This window comes from Schistosoma mansoni, chromosome 1, assembly GCF_000237925.1.
Source record: "Schistosoma mansoni strain Puerto Rico chromosome 1, complete genome".
In the NCBI taxonomy this organism is placed as follows: domain Eukaryota; kingdom Metazoa; phylum Platyhelminthes; class Trematoda; order Strigeidida; family Schistosomatidae; genus Schistosoma; species Schistosoma mansoni.
Window position 1 is genome coordinate 1827416 of NC_031495.1, and position 19001 is coordinate 1846416.

At 39.4% G+C, this 19001-nt stretch overlaps 1 protein-coding gene across 1 annotated transcript in view; it reads right to left on the minus strand.

Annotated features, from left to right (window-relative positions):
* Positions 1–13371: 13371 nt before the first annotated feature.
* Positions 13372–19001, minus strand: part of Smp_016090 (hypothetical protein) — a gene marked incomplete at its 5' end in the record, with an annotated part of 37047 nt that continues 31417 nt past the window's right edge. The window contains 2 exons of the mRNA XM_018792951.1: positions 13372–14712; positions 16363–16448. Of these exons, the coding sequence (XP_018647512.1) occupies positions 13874–14712; positions 16363–16448 (925 nt within the window). The 3' untranslated portion in view covers positions 13372–13873. The remainder of the gene's footprint in view (positions 14713–16362; positions 16449–19001) is intronic.

Sequence of the window (19001 nt, forward strand, 5' to 3'; positions counted from 1 at the left end):
GTGGAAACAGCAGTGATATCCGCTAGTAAGGTAAACCATAAGGTCAGGGAGAAACAATGGATCTCGGCAGCATCTACCACACTGATAGATGCTCGAAAACCCACCCCACCTGGTTCTGAACATAACGAAGAGCGGAGTCAGCTTAAGCGCAGGCTAATAAGAAGCCTACGCAATGATCGTGAACAGTGGTGGGTAGCGAAAGCGAGAGAGATGAAAAAGGCAGTGGCAATAGGTAACAGCAGACAGCTATTCAGACTTATTAAAGAAACCGGTATTAGGAACCCAACTATTAGCGAAACTATCTCAGACAAAGATGGGCATATCATTCATTCTCAATCCAGGAGATTGGATCGATGGGCAGAACACTTTAGGGATCAGTTCAACTGGCCTTCAGCCACACTTCAGTTACCCATGATCCTCAGTCGTCCTGAATGGCGAATTGAGGTAAGTCCTCCAACTCTGTACGAGGTTGAAAAAGCTATAGGAAATCTGAAGCGAGGGAGAGCAGCAGGCCCTGACAGGTTTACTTCTGAGATTTTTAAGGATGGCGGTCCAGTACTGGCAGCGAGATTGACTGAGGTCTTAGGTAGAATCTGGGAACTGGACGTCAGTCCATCTGATTGGTCCCAATCACTGATTCTGCCAGTCTGTAAGAAAGGACAGAAGTCCTCCTGTGACAATCACAGAGGAATCAGTTTGACTAATATAGTGTCTAAAATATTAGCTTCAATAATACTTGGACGCCTAACCAAAGCTCGTGAAGAGCAGACTAGAGAAAACCAGGCTGGTTTTCGACCTGGACGTGGTTGTATAGACCAGATATTTACTCTACGTCAGGTCCTAGAACATAGACATACATTTAGACGTCCCACAATAGTAGTATTTCTTGACCTTAAGGCGGCATTTGACTCTGTTGATCGTGAGGTTCTATGGCAGTGTTTGTCACTGAAAGGAGTACCAAAGAAGTACATTAACCTCATAAAGGCTCTCTACTCGAACACAACTGGTCGAGTTAGAGCCTATGGCGAACTGTCATCAGAATTGGTTACCTCAAGTGGTGTTCGTCAGGGCTGTCCACTATCCCCATTCTTGTTTAACTTTGTCGTTGACATGCTTTTAGAGATATCACTTTCATCATCTCAATCTCTTGGAAATGAACTTTTACCGGGAGATTCACTTGTTGACTTAGAATACGCCGACGACATAGTTTTATTCGGTGAAGACGCTGACAAAATGCAGAGTCTTCTGACCACTATAAGCAACAATGCAAGCATGTTCGGAATGCGATTCTCCCCCTCGAAATGCAAAATGTTACTTCAGGATTGGGTTGCATCGACACCTGAACTAATGATAGGGAGTGAAGTAGTTGAGCGTGTTGACAGCTTCACATATCTTGGGAGTCTCATCAACCCTTGTGGTCTGGTGTGTGACGAAATCTCAGCACAGATACAGAAGGCTCGTCTAGCTTTCACCAACTTGCGCCATTTATGGCGTAGGCGTGATATCCGTCTAGCAACCAAAGGACGGGTTTACTGTGCAGCAGTTCGTTCCGTCCTACTTTATGGCAGTGAAACATGGCCGATAAGAGTAGAGGATATTCGTAGGCTACTAGTATTCGATCATAGGTGTCTTCGACGCATTGCTCGTATATCCTGGGACCACCGGGTAAGTAATGCCGATGTTAGGAAACGGGTACTAGGTAAGGATGGCGAATCGATTGATGAAGTAGTGAAACTTCATCAGTTGAGATGGCTGAGACATGTGTTATGTATGCCCAACCACCGACTGCCCCGACGTGCAATGCTTTATGGTGTAGGAGTAGGTTGGAAGAAAGCTAGGGGCGGCCAGACCAAAACATGGCACAAATCCATGAAGTCGCTGACAAGTGGACTGAGCCATGTTGTTAGGTGTAGACTACCTGGTTGGGATCCGCGAAATGATAGCAACCGATGGTTAGAGACTGTAGGGTAACTGAATATCGAACAGATCATTGATCCCTGTCAAGGTCAAGGATAGTCAACGCGCATCAATCAATTATATTCCATGGACTGGCCCACGCGGCAGTGGTTGTTCTTTCACTTCTGTACTTCCGTGGTTGTACCTTAACTAATATATTCTTGTAATAACGTCCTTTGTGTTGTACAGTCTCCATAGCGTCCATGATCCTTTGATGCGTCGATGGTTCAAACTACGTAAGGGCCGGTCGCGAGGTGTGACTTCAGCGTTAGTTGGTTCGTCACCATTCTCGTCTAACTATAGTAGGCCCCCAATCATTTCGACATAGACCACCAACGTAGATGGTCTACACTGGTGAGCAAGACTTCGAATAACGCAACCTATCATTATGATCTTTTTTATTGCATTCTATACTTATTATTTTTCATTTTTAATTTCAGCTATCTTTATCAGTTTCTGTGAACATTCGTTGCTTCATATCAATGTTGATTAGTATTTCAACTGAAATAATTAGTTCAATCGATAGAACTAATCAATCAACTACGACTATAATCGACCATCGTGGTTCTTTAACAAGCATCAGCAGCATGTAAATGCTCCTGTGTAATGTCTGTTAAAATATCAACCACTCGTAAGTATAGCCTCAAGGCAACACGAACGCATATGTTTGCAACTTATCCACTTTTATAACCAATACAGGACTAACTGTCGATTATAAATTCATCTTTCTGCTTAATCACTATCAACTAACTATTATCAGAAACTATCTACTAGAATATTTTACTTTCTTGACCACTGCCTGCCTAATTTTCAATTGCTGAGTTCCATGGCGAATCAGAGGATACAAATGCTAGAAATTTACGGTGAGTTTGAACTATAAATTTCCTGCAATGTTAGATCTTGTTTAGACTGTTTCGCCAGGCAATGCTACGTGTTTGGCTCAAATTAAACTTGGACGTATATCAATTCAGTCTACAACGCTTCGTTAATCTACGAATTCGATCAACAAATTTCAATTACTTGGGAGCAAGCGTAACCCAGGCGAGTTTCATAACTGTGTTAAATAATTTCGAATAATGTTTATGATGTCTAATAACATTTCACGACTATTTTCACGTAATGTAGTCATATATTCTGTCACTGCCGTCAAATTTTATTCAAAACTATGTACATTTATGACTCGTAAGTCAACATATTCAGAAAAAACGTATTTCATGTACACGGACAATCTAAGTCCATGTCTTAATGAGACACTTCGTCGTACTTGATGTCACTTAGCGCTAGATAATATGCTTTTTTACGAAATGATCACGTTATCTAAACCTAAACTTTAGTTACATTGGTGGTTACCATTTAAATTAATGTCTACTGTGCTCTTTGTATTTGCTGTTATCTCACACGGTAAATCATGGCTCGATTTCCTTATTGCACGAAAGTCACTTTAATTCTGTCTTCGGCTCATTCACATGCAATACGGGTTTGGAAAATATCTAAACGACCTCTGAAATTCTCCACGAACCCCACGATAGTCTTCGTACATGTTTGCTATTACACATCCAATTGCTATATTAACGATGCCCAAACGAATGTTCACTACAATTGTCAGTATACGAAATGATGTTACTTCGATGTGACGTTACAACACATCCGAACTATTGTAGTTATTCAAATTCGACGTCGTATTTTTTTTCATCTTATGAAGTATTGTTTCCGCGTGGCTGTTACCTAATAGATGTTTCGGTACATCAATCGGCTGTTCAACTACTCGACGATCTAAAGCCTGTCCAGTTCAATTGGTGGTTTGACGACACTCATTCACGCGAATCGTCGGTTTACGCAGTCGAGCGCATCTCCTGCAAACTGACAACGATATTGTCGTCTCGACCCCAACACTGACAGCATTTTTCACCGATATCATTGACATGAGTCCAGAGTGACACTCTTGGTTTCTTATGTTCTTTTCGACATTTTTCGGTTCACTCATCAAACACATGTGTAGCACCCACCGTTTATCATCTTTTAGAGATTTCATCGTGCCACCTTTCGCTCTCGATCTGTATTCTTCGACCCTTATTGATTTCCACAGCAGTTATCAGTTTTTCCAAACTGACTGCAAGTTGATCAGAAGCTTCGCACAAGGAAACCACGACTTATCTTCACGGTTATACTTCTGTACTTACAGTTAGTCTGTTAAATATAGATATGACTAAAAAATGACGCTTACGAACAGTTGTCAACGACACTTACTGACTTTCTACTCTGTACCGAGGGCAGTACAAACATCGGCATCAATTGATAATACACTTATCGTACTATCACTGTGACATCACTACTCTTGCGGCAAACTTAACGTTTCTCATCTGAGGAACTCAACCACTTGTCATAGCTATATTTTTCAACGCAACTTGATAAAACTCCAAAATGTTTCTTTTTCTATTATTTATATGGTTGATCGCTTAACATTCAACCAACGTCCTTGTTACGTGTTATTACTCGTTGTTTCCCGATCAGTTTTTGCAGCCTCCTTTCCATTTCTCTTACAGCTCGGCAATACCCGGAGGATTCATATTAATCGTCTGGCAACCTCCGGCGCGCTACTACTCCCAACATGTTTGGTATCGATTCAAACGGCCGTTGAATCTGGTGGGGGAGTATTGTAGGGTCACTGAATATCGAACAGATCATTGATCCCTGTCAAGGTCAAGGATAGTCAACGCGCATCAATCAATTATATTCCATGGACTGGCCCACGCGGCAGTGGTTGTTCTTTCACTTCTGTACTTCCGTGGTTGTACCTTAACTAATATATTCTTGTAATAACGTCCTTTGTGTTGTACAGTCTCCATAGCGTCCATGATCCTTTGATGCGTCGATGGTTCAAACTACGTAAGGGCCGGTCGCGAGGTGTGACTTCAGCGTTAGTTGGTTCGTCACCATTCTCGTCTAACTATCGTAGGCCCCCAATCATTTCGACATAGAACATCAATTTTGATGTTCTACAAGACCTTGAATGACATGGCTCAAAATCGTTTGCAATGGCGAAGGTGCATACACTCTTTGTGTTCTACCAAATTCTAATCTTCTGAATTCTTCATGTCCGTATCCTTCTTCTCTTTCCAAATTTATTTCACCGTATTATACTCCTTCAATAACATCTTCAAACCCTTATCTTCCACATAATACTTATACTCCTACTACTTCTACCACTATAGGATTTGAATCGAAAACTGCATCTCTGTGCTAATGTGGTATGGCAACTCGAACTGATGTACGTACGTACGAAGTTTTACGTTGTGACTGACTGACTGCTTATCTTGATGACATTTTAATTGTGGCCGTCTAATAAGTTCCATGGTGATATGAAACAGCTGTATCAGCAGCAGCATTCACTGTGTATTATAAACGACTGCGTGATGTTTGATGAAAGTGTGGTTGTGCCAGAATCCCTTCGCGCAAAAGTGCTGAGACAGTTCCACCTTGGTCATCCGGGGGTCTAGACGAATGAAATCCATTACCAGGAGTTATGCATACTGGCCTCTAATGGATCAAGATATCCCTGAGTTAGTTGGAAAATGCATGCGGTGTCAGCAAATGACAAAGGTGAATGCCAAAGTCCCGCCAGTTTCATGGCCACAACCTGATCATTCTTGGTCCAGGATACACGTCGACTTCGCGGGCACAATTAATGGAACTATATATTTAGTTGCGGTCAATGCCCTTTCAAGATAGCCAGAAATCAGCCTTGTAATGCCGTCCACGACAACTAAAACAATTCAGCTGTTCACTGAAATGTTCTCCCGAAACGGCATACCAAATGTGATTGTATCTGATAACACGTGCTAAGTGGGATATCCTATGTTTGCCCGTGACTACAGAGTAACCTATGGTTCATGGACAGAAGCGCGAGTGGTCAGAAGAGTAAGCCGTGTCATGTATGTAGTAGAGGTAAGAGGCGATAGATGGTCATGCCATCGGAATCAGATACGCAAATAGCTAGTGCCAGGAGTAAATCTTCCCCTTGACATCCTGCTTGATACCTTCAAGTTACCGGCAGCCCCATCACAAGAAAAAGCTTAACAGCAAGCTGATCTCCGTTTCAGAAGGTGGTCTTTCCAACAGCGGCGAACAACAGTCAAGGTGCAAGTCAACCTCAGGGAAATGCGCTATTAAAAAGGGGAGGTGTGTTGAGGACGTGAGATACCCAGAGCTCACTTAGAAAAGGTTCTAATTTTGTAATTTTATTCTGAAAATTTGAAATTTATGTTTTCGAGCGAAGAGACGCTTAGTTGACCTACAGCTTACATATCCAACTCGGATAGTCAGTCAGTTACAACGTAGAACTTCGTACGTACGTACATCAGTTCGAGTTTCTATACCACATTAGCACAGAGATGCAGTTTTCGATTCAAATCCTATAGTGGTAGAAGTAGTAGGAGTATAAGTATTATGTGGAAGATAAGGGTTTGAAGATGTTATTGAAGGAGTATAATACGGTGAAATAAATTTGGAAAGAGAAGAAGGATACGGACATGAAGAATTCAGAAGATTAGAATTTGGTAGAACACAAAGAGTGTATGCACCTTCGCCATTGCAAACGATTTTGAGCCATATCATTCAAGGTCTCTAACCATCGGTTGCTATCATTTCGCGGATCCCAACCAGGTAGTCTACACCTAACAACATGGCTCAGTCCACTTGTCAGCGACTTCATGGATTTGTGCCATGTTTTGGTCTGGCCGCCCCTAGCTTTCTTCCAACCTACTCCTACACCATAAAGCATTGCACGTCGGGGCAGTCGGTGGTTGGGCATACATAACACATGTCTCAGCCATCTCAACTGATGAAGTTTCACTACTTCATCAATCGATTCGCCATCCTTACCTAGTACCCCTTTAAGATAAGCAGCAATCCCCGAAATACCTGATAGGATGGTATCCATTATTCACTAGAAGATAGATTGAGCAGTCTTGACACCGAAAGGCTGACGGTTATACTGAAATAACCCACGATGAGTATTGATATTAAGCAGCTCTCTTGATGCTTCATCTACTTCCACTTGCAAGTAAGCATCGGCAAGATCCAGCAAAAAATTTCCCTCCATTCAGCATAGTAAACAAATCTTCAGGAACTGGCAGAGGATAATGATGCTGTTCCAGTGCTGCAATAAGACCTGTGGAAAAGTCAGCAGATATGCCTATCGTGCCGTTGGCGTTGTTGGTAACAACTATAGGTGCTACCCAAGCAGAGTAAGAAACGGGCGTCATAACTCGTTGTTGTTCAAGGCGATTCAATTCTTGATCTACTGTTGGTAACGTTGCATAAGGCACAGGTCTCTTTGGACGGACAACAGGCATAGCCCCAGGTTTCAACCGAAGCGTTGCTTTTATGGCAGGACACTGACCCAATCCAGGTTGGAAAATAGATGAAAACTGTGTCATTAGCTTCCTCGTATATGCTTCAGGGTCATATAGTATTTAACGAGACATCAGCTAATTTTAGCTGGTCTAATCAATCTAAACCAAGTAAATTTAGGTCAGCTGGCGTTGTGTAACATACCTCAGTAAAAGGAAAATTCTAAAGAGCGAAGGTAATTACCACATGAAGTATGAGGCTTTTGTGTTGTCCGCTGCAGGCTTGAGCTACCCATTTTGGTCCAGTTTTTACGTGAGAGGATGGTGACATCTGATGCCGTATCTATCTGCAATCTAAATTAATGTCCTTTAATATTAAAGGTAATGAATTTCTTATCACCTGAGGATGAGCTTTGACAAGAAGATACTAGGCTCAATGAAGTGGTACAGGATTTAAGAACATTCTTTTTGGTACTTCTGGATCGGTTTGCTTCTTCTTAAGGCAAAACCCATCTTTATGACCAACGACCTTACACTTCCTGCGTCGATGTTGTTTAAATGGGCAGTTTCGTACATGGTGCGATGCACCACAGTGCTAGCAAGGAGCAAGGGGATTCGTTTAAGTCTGTTGGGCTGAGCTGCAGTGGGATGGACTGGATGTAGCAGAGGCACATTTATTCTGGTTAAGTGTCTGTTAAACTACTTGCACTTCAGATCGACTAGACCCACCACTCTGAATCATAATCGTGTCTCGTTGCAGATTAATGAGGCGTTGGTATTCATTGACTATGTCACTAAGGGTGAGTCTAAGATCTTGATCCAATCGACACAGTAGCCGTGTCCTTATGTCACTGAAATTTTGGGACTGGGAGTTGCAAATGAGGATGAGGGCTTTAAACTAATCTTCAGACAAAGACTTCAACCAGCAGCGTTCTCATTCACTGTTGACGACGCTTACATGCGTAAGAAAATTATCGTCTTCGTTCATAATTACCACAAAACATCGGTAACAGGTATTAAACAATGATAAGTTTTCGCCGAAATGTTGGCTTATAACTGGACAGTGACTTCAAAAGCAGGATCAAATAACAGTACCTGTCCAGCTCACTCGAAAGCGAAGTAGCAGCCGAACCTTCCAAGCATCATCTTCACCAGCAAAATCAAATTTAAATAGGTCTTCATAACGCCGTTGGCATCACGAACATAATGAATCTCAGCAATGCTATTTGCGATGCCATCTACTAATGGTGCTTTGGTTGCATTAGACGTGCCAGGCTGTATGAGAGGCGAAATCTTGATATCTGTCAACATCTGAATTAGTTTCAGCAGCTGCTAAAGTAATGATTCAAGTTTAGAAGACTTCATGTTTCCGAAACCACCGTCGCCAAATGATATGCTTAATGCTATCAAGAGTTCACCTTACTCGTAACGAAGGTCAAAGACACAGTGATAGAATAAGAACCTACGATGGAGGACAACTAGAATGATGGTAGATTACAATTGGATTAGTAGTATTATTTTATTGTTATATATTATATACGTATATATACTAATGTGGAGTCGTGATAAACAACTAATTGAAAAGAAATTTCTTCAGTCTATTTTATTATCCATTGATTTCCATGTTATTTGTCCTACATCTGACATGGTTAAAATACAATGACCGTAGCTACTTGTTAAAACTTCTAGAATCTCTTTAAGTTAGTTACTAATAACTACATGATTTCTATTAGCATAAAAAGGGTCGTGAAGTCCAACAGTGAGGCAAAAGATCTGGTCAGAGTTAGCTAAATTTTCCTTAATGCAAACTGTAGATGATAATTTTCACACAAAATAACAGTTTACAATAGATTTACATACATATATGCGTTCACAACATAACTGAGAGCTTGTTAGGAAAGCGAATAACAATGAAAAATATTTTCAAAGCATATAAATAACGTTTACTTCGGGTAAATAATCAATTAAAATGTGATTGAGATCATGAACCGATCAATGTTAGACCACCACTGGAAACCTGGGAGCACTGAAAAGCCGATTTGTCCCAGTGTGGGACTCCTCAGCAGTACGCATGCACGATTCCGCACTCGGGATTCCAATCCAGGATCTTATGTCTCGCACGCGAATGCCTATCCTCTAGATTACTAAACCAGCATCCAACGGTTTTTTTAATGTCTAACTTCAACCAATTCACGATATTGCAACCATCTTCCATTGTCTTCAGCGGGTAGCTGCCTCACCCCCGACACGTTTGAACTCCACTGGTCATGGCTTCTCACTAAAACTCTGAGAGTTATCTCTCGAAGCTAGTCAATGGTGAGCACATAAAACGAAACTTCAGTCCACTGATTCCAGGTTTTCAATGGTGGTCCAACATTCTACAGTTCATGATCTTAATTGAAACTCAAGAATCTTCAGAACCCTTTACTGATAATCGAATAATTAATGAGTTAATAGTTATTTTGTGACACCTGAGTATAGACTGTAATTATTAGTAAGGTTTGATCGAATCCATTTAAAGAGCCATATCATGCACCAATAAGACGTACAGATAAAATATGACTTGATGTTTTTAACATATTTGCATTGATTACGTTCACCAAATAGAATGAAAATCAGCTTCCATTAGATCAATAAAAGAATATTGTAGAAAAGTCTGTGTAAATACAGCTGCTTATAAGTAGCATCAAAAGTATCAGGCCAATCACCTTTCAATAATCAGAAATCAATCGCGTGTTGCAACTACCTAGTCCTGATCGAATTACGCCAAATTACCGTAATGCTAAGAAGTATCTGTTACTTTTGTATATGATTACATTAAAATTGTTCATTTCATCTACTTTATTGTGTGTGCGTTTTAAATTAACTGTTCTTATAGTGTCATGCATGTACGTGCATATAAGTGTATTTCTAAGTGGTATTTAAGCAGTTTTACTGCATATCTTATACCACTTTAACGTGAGAAATAATTGTGACAAAACGAAAATGTTAATTCATTTCAAGATTTGATTATGAGCTAAAACCTATTGAACGATTATTGAAATTAATAAGTTAATCAATTATTAGAGTCAGTTAAAAGAGAGTACCACAGAATTATGGCTAGCAGTGGGATCCAAGACGCGCGTTTCGTCCCAATCGGGACTCGTCAGCTGGATGTACCTGCACTTCAGAGTTGATGTTCACTCAGGGACTCGAACCCAGTACCGTTCGCTTCAAACGCCATCGCATTATCCAATCAGCTACTGAGTCCTGTAGCTCTTCCAGAGTTACTGCCTGTCCCAAGCCCGGTTAAAGGAGGAGGGTTGGACATGGGGTCGACAACCGCATCCCGTAGAAAAAAATCTTGCTAAAAAGTCACCAAGTAGATTAAACAAATTAAACCACTTAAATTCTGCCTTGAGAGTTGAAGGGAGAATTATGACGCCTCGGGATGAAAGCCGAAATCCTTCGGATGTCACGAGGCCGATGCCTCTTCTAACAACCACAGCAACAATAATATAGGCAAATGGAATGTCCGGACAATATAGGAGATCGGGAAGACCAGTCAAATAACAACGGAAATGAGGAAGTACAAATTGGTAGTACTTGGGATCAGCGAAACCCATTGGACCCAAGCTGGACAACAAAGGCTAGATACAGGGAAGATGCTGCTGTACCCCGGTCACGAAAAAGGAAATGCTCCACACACTCATATAGTTGCTCTAATGCTGTCCAGAGAAGCACGAAATGCACTTGTAAAGTCAGAAACTTACGGATCAAGAATCATCAGAGCATCCTTCAAAACAAAAAATGAAGGAATCACAATGAGTGTTATCCAATGTTAGGCACTCACCAATGATGACAACAATGACGATAAAGGTCAGTTTTACAAGAGGCTCCAGTTAATCTTAGATAAGTGCACAGGAAAGGACTTGAAAATCCTGTTGGGAGGGGATCATAATGAATGCTGTCCAATGTTATGCACCTACTAATGATAGCAACGACGACACTAAAGCTCAGTTCTATAAGAGGCTGCAATCAATCATAGCAAAGTGCCCAAGAAAGGACCTCACCATCCTGATAGGAGATCTAAACGCCAAAGTCGGAATGGACAACACCGGATATGAAGATATCAATGGAAGACATGGACTGACTGGGAGAAAGGAACAAGAATAGTGACAGATTTGCAAGCCTTACGAGATCTACTCAAAGAATAAGAACCTACGATAGAGGACAACTGGAAAGGGATGAAAAAAGCATTAACTCCAACGTGTCAGGAGGTTTGGTTCTGGGTCGCAAGAAGCATCATCATAAGGAATGGATCTCTATTGGAACCCTGGACAAGATTCAAGAAAGGAAGAACAAGAAGACAGCAATTAACAACAGTCGAACACGAGCAAAGAAAGTCGAGGCACAAGCTGAGTACACAAAAGCAAACAAGCAAGTGAAGAAGAGCATTAAAGATGACGAACAGAAATACATGGAAGGACTAGCAACGATTATGGAAAATGCTGCAAGGGAAGGGAATAGGAAACAACTACAACTGCAACGAAGAAACTAGTAGTGAGATATAGTAAACCAGAGAAACCGGTCAAGGACAAAGAAGGGAAGACAATCACGGAGATTCAAGAACAGAGAAAAAGATGGGCAGATTACTTCGAGGGACTGCTGAATAGACCAGCTCCATTGAATCCATCGGACATCGAGGCAGCACACACAGACCTTCCTACACATGTCACTCCACCAACGATCAATGAAATCAAGATGGTCAGCAGACAAAACAAAAGTGGGATAGCAGAAGGACCTGACAATATACCAGCCGAAGTACTGAAGTCAGACATTGAAGTAACTGTAAACATGCTTCACCTTCTATTCAAGATTTGGGAGGAAGAACTCATCAAGATACAAATGAAAGGAGATCTGAGCAAATGTGAGAATTACAGAGGCGTCACACTGTTGTCAGTACCAAGAAAAGTCTTCAACAGAGTTTTGCTGAGCCGGATGAAAGACGCAGTAGACGCTCAACTTCGAGATCAACAGACTGGATTCCGTAATGATCGGTCGTGCACAGTCCGAATTGCGACGCTACGGATCATCGTTGAACAATCAGTTGAGTGGAACTCATCACTATACGTCAACTTCATTGATTTTGAGAAGGCGTTTGACAGCGTGGACAGGAGAACATTATGGAAACTTCTTCGACACTATGGAGTTCCTCAGAAGATCGTCAACATTATCCAAAACTCATACGATGGACTACAGTGCAAAGTCGTGCATGGAGGACAGCTGACAGATGCATTTCCAGTAAGAACCGGAGTCAGACAAGGCTGTCTACTCTCCCCATTCCTCTTCCTTCTAGTGATTGACTGGATTATGAAGAATTCGGCATCTGACGGGAAATACGGAATACAATGGACAGCTCAGAATCAATTAGATGATTTGAACTTCGCAGATGACCTAGCCCTCCTCTCTCATACACACGAACAAATGCACATGAAGACCGCAAATGTAGCAGCAGCCTCCGCATCGATAGGCCTCCACATTCACAAAGGAAGCGAATAAGATATGTATTGAGGAAATCACTAAAATACATCACGAGGCAAGCCCTAATTTGGAATCCTGAAGGGAAGAGAAAAAGAGGAAGGTCAAAGAACACATTACGTCGGCAAATAGAAGTAGATGTAGAAAGGATGGGCAGCAACTAGAAAGAACTGCAAATGATTGCGCAGGACAGGATTGGATGGAGAATGCTGGTGGGCGGTACATGTTCCTCCACGAGGAGTAGCAGTCCTAAATAAGTAGTGCGTTCAGGCATTTTGTTTTTAGTTTCTGCCAATCAATAGGTCGGTGACGATTGTAGTATGTTTACTCAATTTATAACTATATTATAAGAAGCTTCTTGCCGATTTATAACGACTGCTAATTCTATTTACTATCATACTGGTATAATGTAAGTAGCAAAGAGAGTACACACGCGTACACACAGTGTAAGAGAGTCCAGTTATAAAGTCGGTACATCGCACAAGAATATAATCGCACAAACTTGTTTTAAATAACTAAAAGACGATATATATATATATATATATATATGGTTTGAAAATATATTTGGTCCAATATAAATCGCATTGTTAAACAAGTAGCTTATTAGTGTGGCTGAGATTAATATTAATAATAATAGTAACAGTAATAATAATAACAATATTACTATTATTCATCATCAATGTACAATATATTTTAAACGTGATGATTACGTCGAGATGCGGAGCGGGACGGTAATCAAATAAAAAGAGAGTGTGCATGAATGTGTGGGACAAAATGTATTATATATACGACAAGAAAGAGAACTCAACAACTGTATACAATTTTGTGTTTGTTTATTAAGGAGCACAGAATTGATAACAAAGAGTTTTAATAAGAGAAGAGCACAAGATATAGGTGTAATAAGAAATAGTGTAAATAAGTAAAGAGAGAGTGAATCAGAGAGGATATGATAGGTAAGAAACAGTTAAGTACATACATGCGTCTACACACAAGCATAAAAACTGAGAAACAAACATACATACAAACCATTAAAGGAAATGAGATAATCACTGTTTTAACTTAAGCTTTTTACAAGAATTCGAAAATAATTTAGTTGGAGGAAGTGAACGTTTACGGGAGGATGAAATTAAAGTAGAATGATCACATATAGTAGTTATTGCAGAAGAAGATATGGATGATGATTGTTGTTGTCGGGACGTGGAAGATGAGGAAAAATTCGAAGTGGAAGATGGGGTAAATTTTGTTGAACGATTATCAGACGTTGAAAATGATTTATTCATAATGACATTTGACAAATGGGATAAAGAATTTTGTTTAGATAAAGGTTTAATATTATTAGGGAATGATGCTAAGCTTGATGATTTGTCACGATTCACAAATTCAGCACTAAATATTTCTTCTTGTGATAGTAATAAACGTTCCCAAGGTAAAAATTCAACATTATTATCATCTTTAATTATTGTTGCTTGTGAACAATTGTCTGAAGACATATTCTGAACAAAAGATGGGCGGTTTTCTTTTAAGATATTCTTCATTGCATTGAGATCATCAGAAGGATAGGTAGAAAGTAAATTATTTTCAGAATATGGCCAGTTAATATAAGAAGTAGGTTTACGCTGTAAGAAATAATTTAAGCTATCATTGTCTATCATACTCGACGAATCATTATTACACATATCAATGTGCGAGTGAACATTTCGAAATTGCACATGATAATGTATACCATGTCGTTGAATTTTCAAATTTTCTGATGCTGCTTGATATTCCGACAGTAATTCATAAAGTTGATCAGCTTGATCAGATCGATGTAGTTCACTATTTTTAAGAAGAGAACAACATACTTCATGAACCCATGGTATATCTGTAATAAAATCCCACTCAAAACCTGGAGGGAAAGGTAGAAAAAGTTAAACAAAATGAAGAGTGAACAAAACACAAAAAGCAATAAAACAATTCGAAAAAACAGTCACAGGCTACTAAGGTAAATAGTGACTAGCTGTAACACTGGGTGATGAGGATTCGAAACTCACAGGGACTACTGGTTATCGCATCTATGTCATGTTGACGAATGCTAACCAGCACAAAATCCTGTCACAGAAAATCGTACCGATTGCTTCCAACCACCTCCCACAACAAGGAAAACTGAAATTTGTTAATATGAAGGTTAATGAATGCATCTTATTTATGGGGTAAATGTTTGTGTTTTGCCTGGTTTACCGTGATAATATTCAGTTGCTTACACCGAGGTGGATACAGCAGGGTCTGAACATTTGACCTGCTGACTTAATGTCAAATGTTTTAGCTAATAAGTCACCTACCTCTCTACAAATACAAAGTATAGAATTATATAATCCATACACGTTCTTTAACGATTGAATAGGAGTGAAATAATCGAAAAATACATAAGACCTCTCCATTGTGTAGCGGCTTACTAGCTAGAATATTTCACAACTGTATTACAGGTGGAAACTCCGTTCAGCCTATTTCAGGGTTTGAACGACCAGAAATGGCTATTACTCTGTAGTGAACAGAACACGACTGGGGACAATCGAATGTATTTAAGCAAAGATTACAGACTATCTCAGTAAATTCTGATAACCAAACAATGAACAGTCAATTTGCAAATTAACAACCAATTGTTTCAATCTTCTCTGTTTCTTCTCTAATTTCATTGCTCATGCATTTTCCAAACGATTGCGCTTCATTTCAGTTCTTTCCTCATCGGTCTTCTGGCAAAATACATTCTATGTCTGACCAACACCATATACTACTTATATAGATATAAGTAGACCACACCACACTCTTAACAGGAAAAAGTATTGCTCAAAGCACAGAATTATATCTAGCTACCGATTCGATGAATAAGTTGTTGATGTGAGCAAAGTAGAGCGTTAGTGTTGTCTTTCTTCACTAAATAAGTAAGCCGATGATGAAAAAACACATCGAGAGAACTAATCATAAAGATTTGTGAATACATTTTTTCAAGATTCTGAGTTTGATAAACAGAAAACTAACAAGGAATCAGTGAAGATTTACAGATAAGAGGAATATTTGTTAAGAGCTGTTTTCGAACCCACTATATGCACCCAATCATGGGTACTTTTCGCGATTTCAATTTAACAACCAAACATCGGAAATAGTCTATGGAACTTTGAACGCTCGAAAAATGATGAACCGACAGAGGAGTATGTTATTGCGATCCTGAGTATTGAATCAATTTAGACAAACACTAAAACTAGAGAAGGCCGAATAGCTGTTTTTGTTTCAGAACGAGACTTCTTAGCAGAGTACATCCACGACCTCAGTAGGGACCGAACCCAAGATCTTCAGGTTTCGCGCCGAAAGCCAAAAATTTAAATAATTGGACCGGAAATCAATGGCACATATGTCAAACTACGTATGTATCCATGTTTGGCTTAATTATACATTTCACAGAAAATGTGATAGAATCACTAGGATTCGATATCAAGACCATAACAATTTGACAAAATAAAAGTAAACAGCAATTCAACAACAACGAAGTAGTGTTGCTTACCAAGTTCACAGCGTTTATAAAATGAATTTTGTATGTATTCCATGGGATGAGGATACACAGGTAGGAGGTCTCGACGAATAACCATACTACATGACAGTGTAAAATAAAAAAAATGCATTATATACTAAACTTTGAAGTTACAACACACAAACAGATGCCTCGGTTCAGTAATTAATAGATTTACATATATTATTCTCTTCTGTTAGATGAGGAAAAATTATTAAAAATATTAATAATAGAAGTAAGGTCCTAGAATGCATTGTTATAGTCGAAAGTGAGTCAACTTATCCTCTCAAAACGTTTCCACAAAGTCATAAGTTTAGAGCTTCAGAATCAAGAGAGGGGAAGCGGAAGGACCTGACGATATACCAGCCGAAGTACTGAAGTCAGACAGATACCAAAGAATGGAGAATGCTGGTGGGCGGTACATGTTCCTCCACGAAGAGTAACAGGCCAAAGTAAGTAAGTATACTATTTTTGGTTCCCAGTTGTACAAGACGTTTTATGAATTACATAAATAAAATGAAAGACAATTTAGTGATAGTTAATACAACTGAAAATTTAAGTAAATAATTTGTATGCGAACTCTAGATTACCAACCACATATAGATTCAGACAATGAAACCAGGATTATCGCTAAACTAATTAAAGATGAATTGCATATCTAACTTTTTCCAACTTCTGTCTATTGATAATCAAAAGTTATAAACTAATATTAAATAAGAATGCTAGATTTTAAATGCATCACGTCTATTTAAAAGTAAATGCATAACTGTTAAGCATTGAAGCATGTGAGATCAGATGCAACACATAATCCTACTGGATGATGAACAGTTTTTCTAAGCATCAAAACATCTAACTTCATTTTCATTCAAGAAATCTTCCAGACTAGCCGGACTGAAGAACCAAAAAGAATATGGAAAAATTAAAATCGATGTCTGACAAGTCTTAAATACCTTGTGGGATCATACCATAAAACAGAATTGAGTGGATTACATCACTAGAAAAGTGAGGCTATTCAGAACGATAATTCAAACATAATTGGAGGAAGGTCGGATAAGTACCCAAGGACAAAAATTTCAACAAATGAGCTTTGAGTTAATTGACGATAGTGTTATAGGTTATTTACTTAATGTCTAGAAAATTGTAGTATCCACAAGCCCACTAGTTATACTTGGAAACGAGAACCACCGCAGTTCTCAGAAAACGAATTTAAAAAAAGCAAAGATCGGTGCACTGAAGACTCGAAAAAACGTCCCCAATCGATTCATCCATGAACGCCATCATGAAATCAAACACATTTATTTACATACTGTTCTATTACACAATCCACGATCAATTACTACCATATAAGTTATTGTAAAAGCACGTGTGGTTTCACAAAATCCACCTTGAGTTGAAAAACCATGATTTCAAACCAATGATCTACATAGGCTTCAGGATTCTGAGGGGACAAAGAGAGTATGAACTTATTCTTGATCAACAGCTATCATAGGATCGCATTTCCTAACACTGTTCCACTGCCATGTGGATTATATCTCTATGTCAAAGGCCCAAGGATTCGCTTCCTAAAAAAGCCACCTGCTTCGCTTCGGTCTGGGCATCCGGGCAGTATCCCAGCCCATACACAAACGAAATGATGAATACAAATAGGAAAACTATTTGCGCTTTAATTCCTATTCTCTCAAGTCATAATCGAAACTACTTGTTAATACTCGGTTTCGTTTTACATTAAGCAACTTGTTTATTTCTTCACTCCCATATTGTACATTCTATAATTCTTCAACTCGTACAGCAGCTGGTCTACTACGGAAATCCTGTTCCATCTAAACGATCTCGAGTCACAGATTAGTCGGAAGTTGAATGCTATATATACTCGATCTATTGCTTACTGTTATAGGATTTACCATTCTTAACTTATTCCCAATCTATCAGTTACAGTAACCCACGCTCATAACCACTTTTGGCTTGATCTTGTATAACTTTTTTTGTTATATGGTGTGATGCAGTCTGGTCTGCTTGTATATAAAATACGTATGTATAAAATATACGATGCATGTAGCGGAGGCTGATATTTGTATTCTGGACCGAACCGGGGTGGGGTTAGGCGAAAAGCTACTATACAGAGGACCAATAAGGACACAGAGCTGACTCGTTGGGCTGGTTGCTAACATTCAATGGTAGCACCATGTTATTACAGCAGAGGCTCGTCAACGTGTGTTCAGGCACAGCGATGATAATTCAATTTATATTAATATCTTGAAACACCGACTTCGGTGACTTGGACATGTACTAAGATTGTCATCCCAGTGAATCCCATATTGTGCATTATTAGTAGACGCTGGGACTAATTGAAAAAAGCGGAGAAGTGATCAGTCTGTGAAATGGTTTTGCGGTCTGCAACAAAGCTGCACAGGAATGCTATCTGTCGGCCCTTCATGACTAACTGGTTAGGGTCCCATAGAAAGTCATAAAATATGACACAGAGATACGAAAAAACGTCAACTCGCCTTCTTATCTCGACTTATCAGATATATATATTTTTAAAATTTAAAAGTAGGATTTAAGATTATCGTTTCAATGAAGGTTTTCCAAACAGTTAGAGTCATCTACAGTAGATCATTTCAGCAAACATTTTC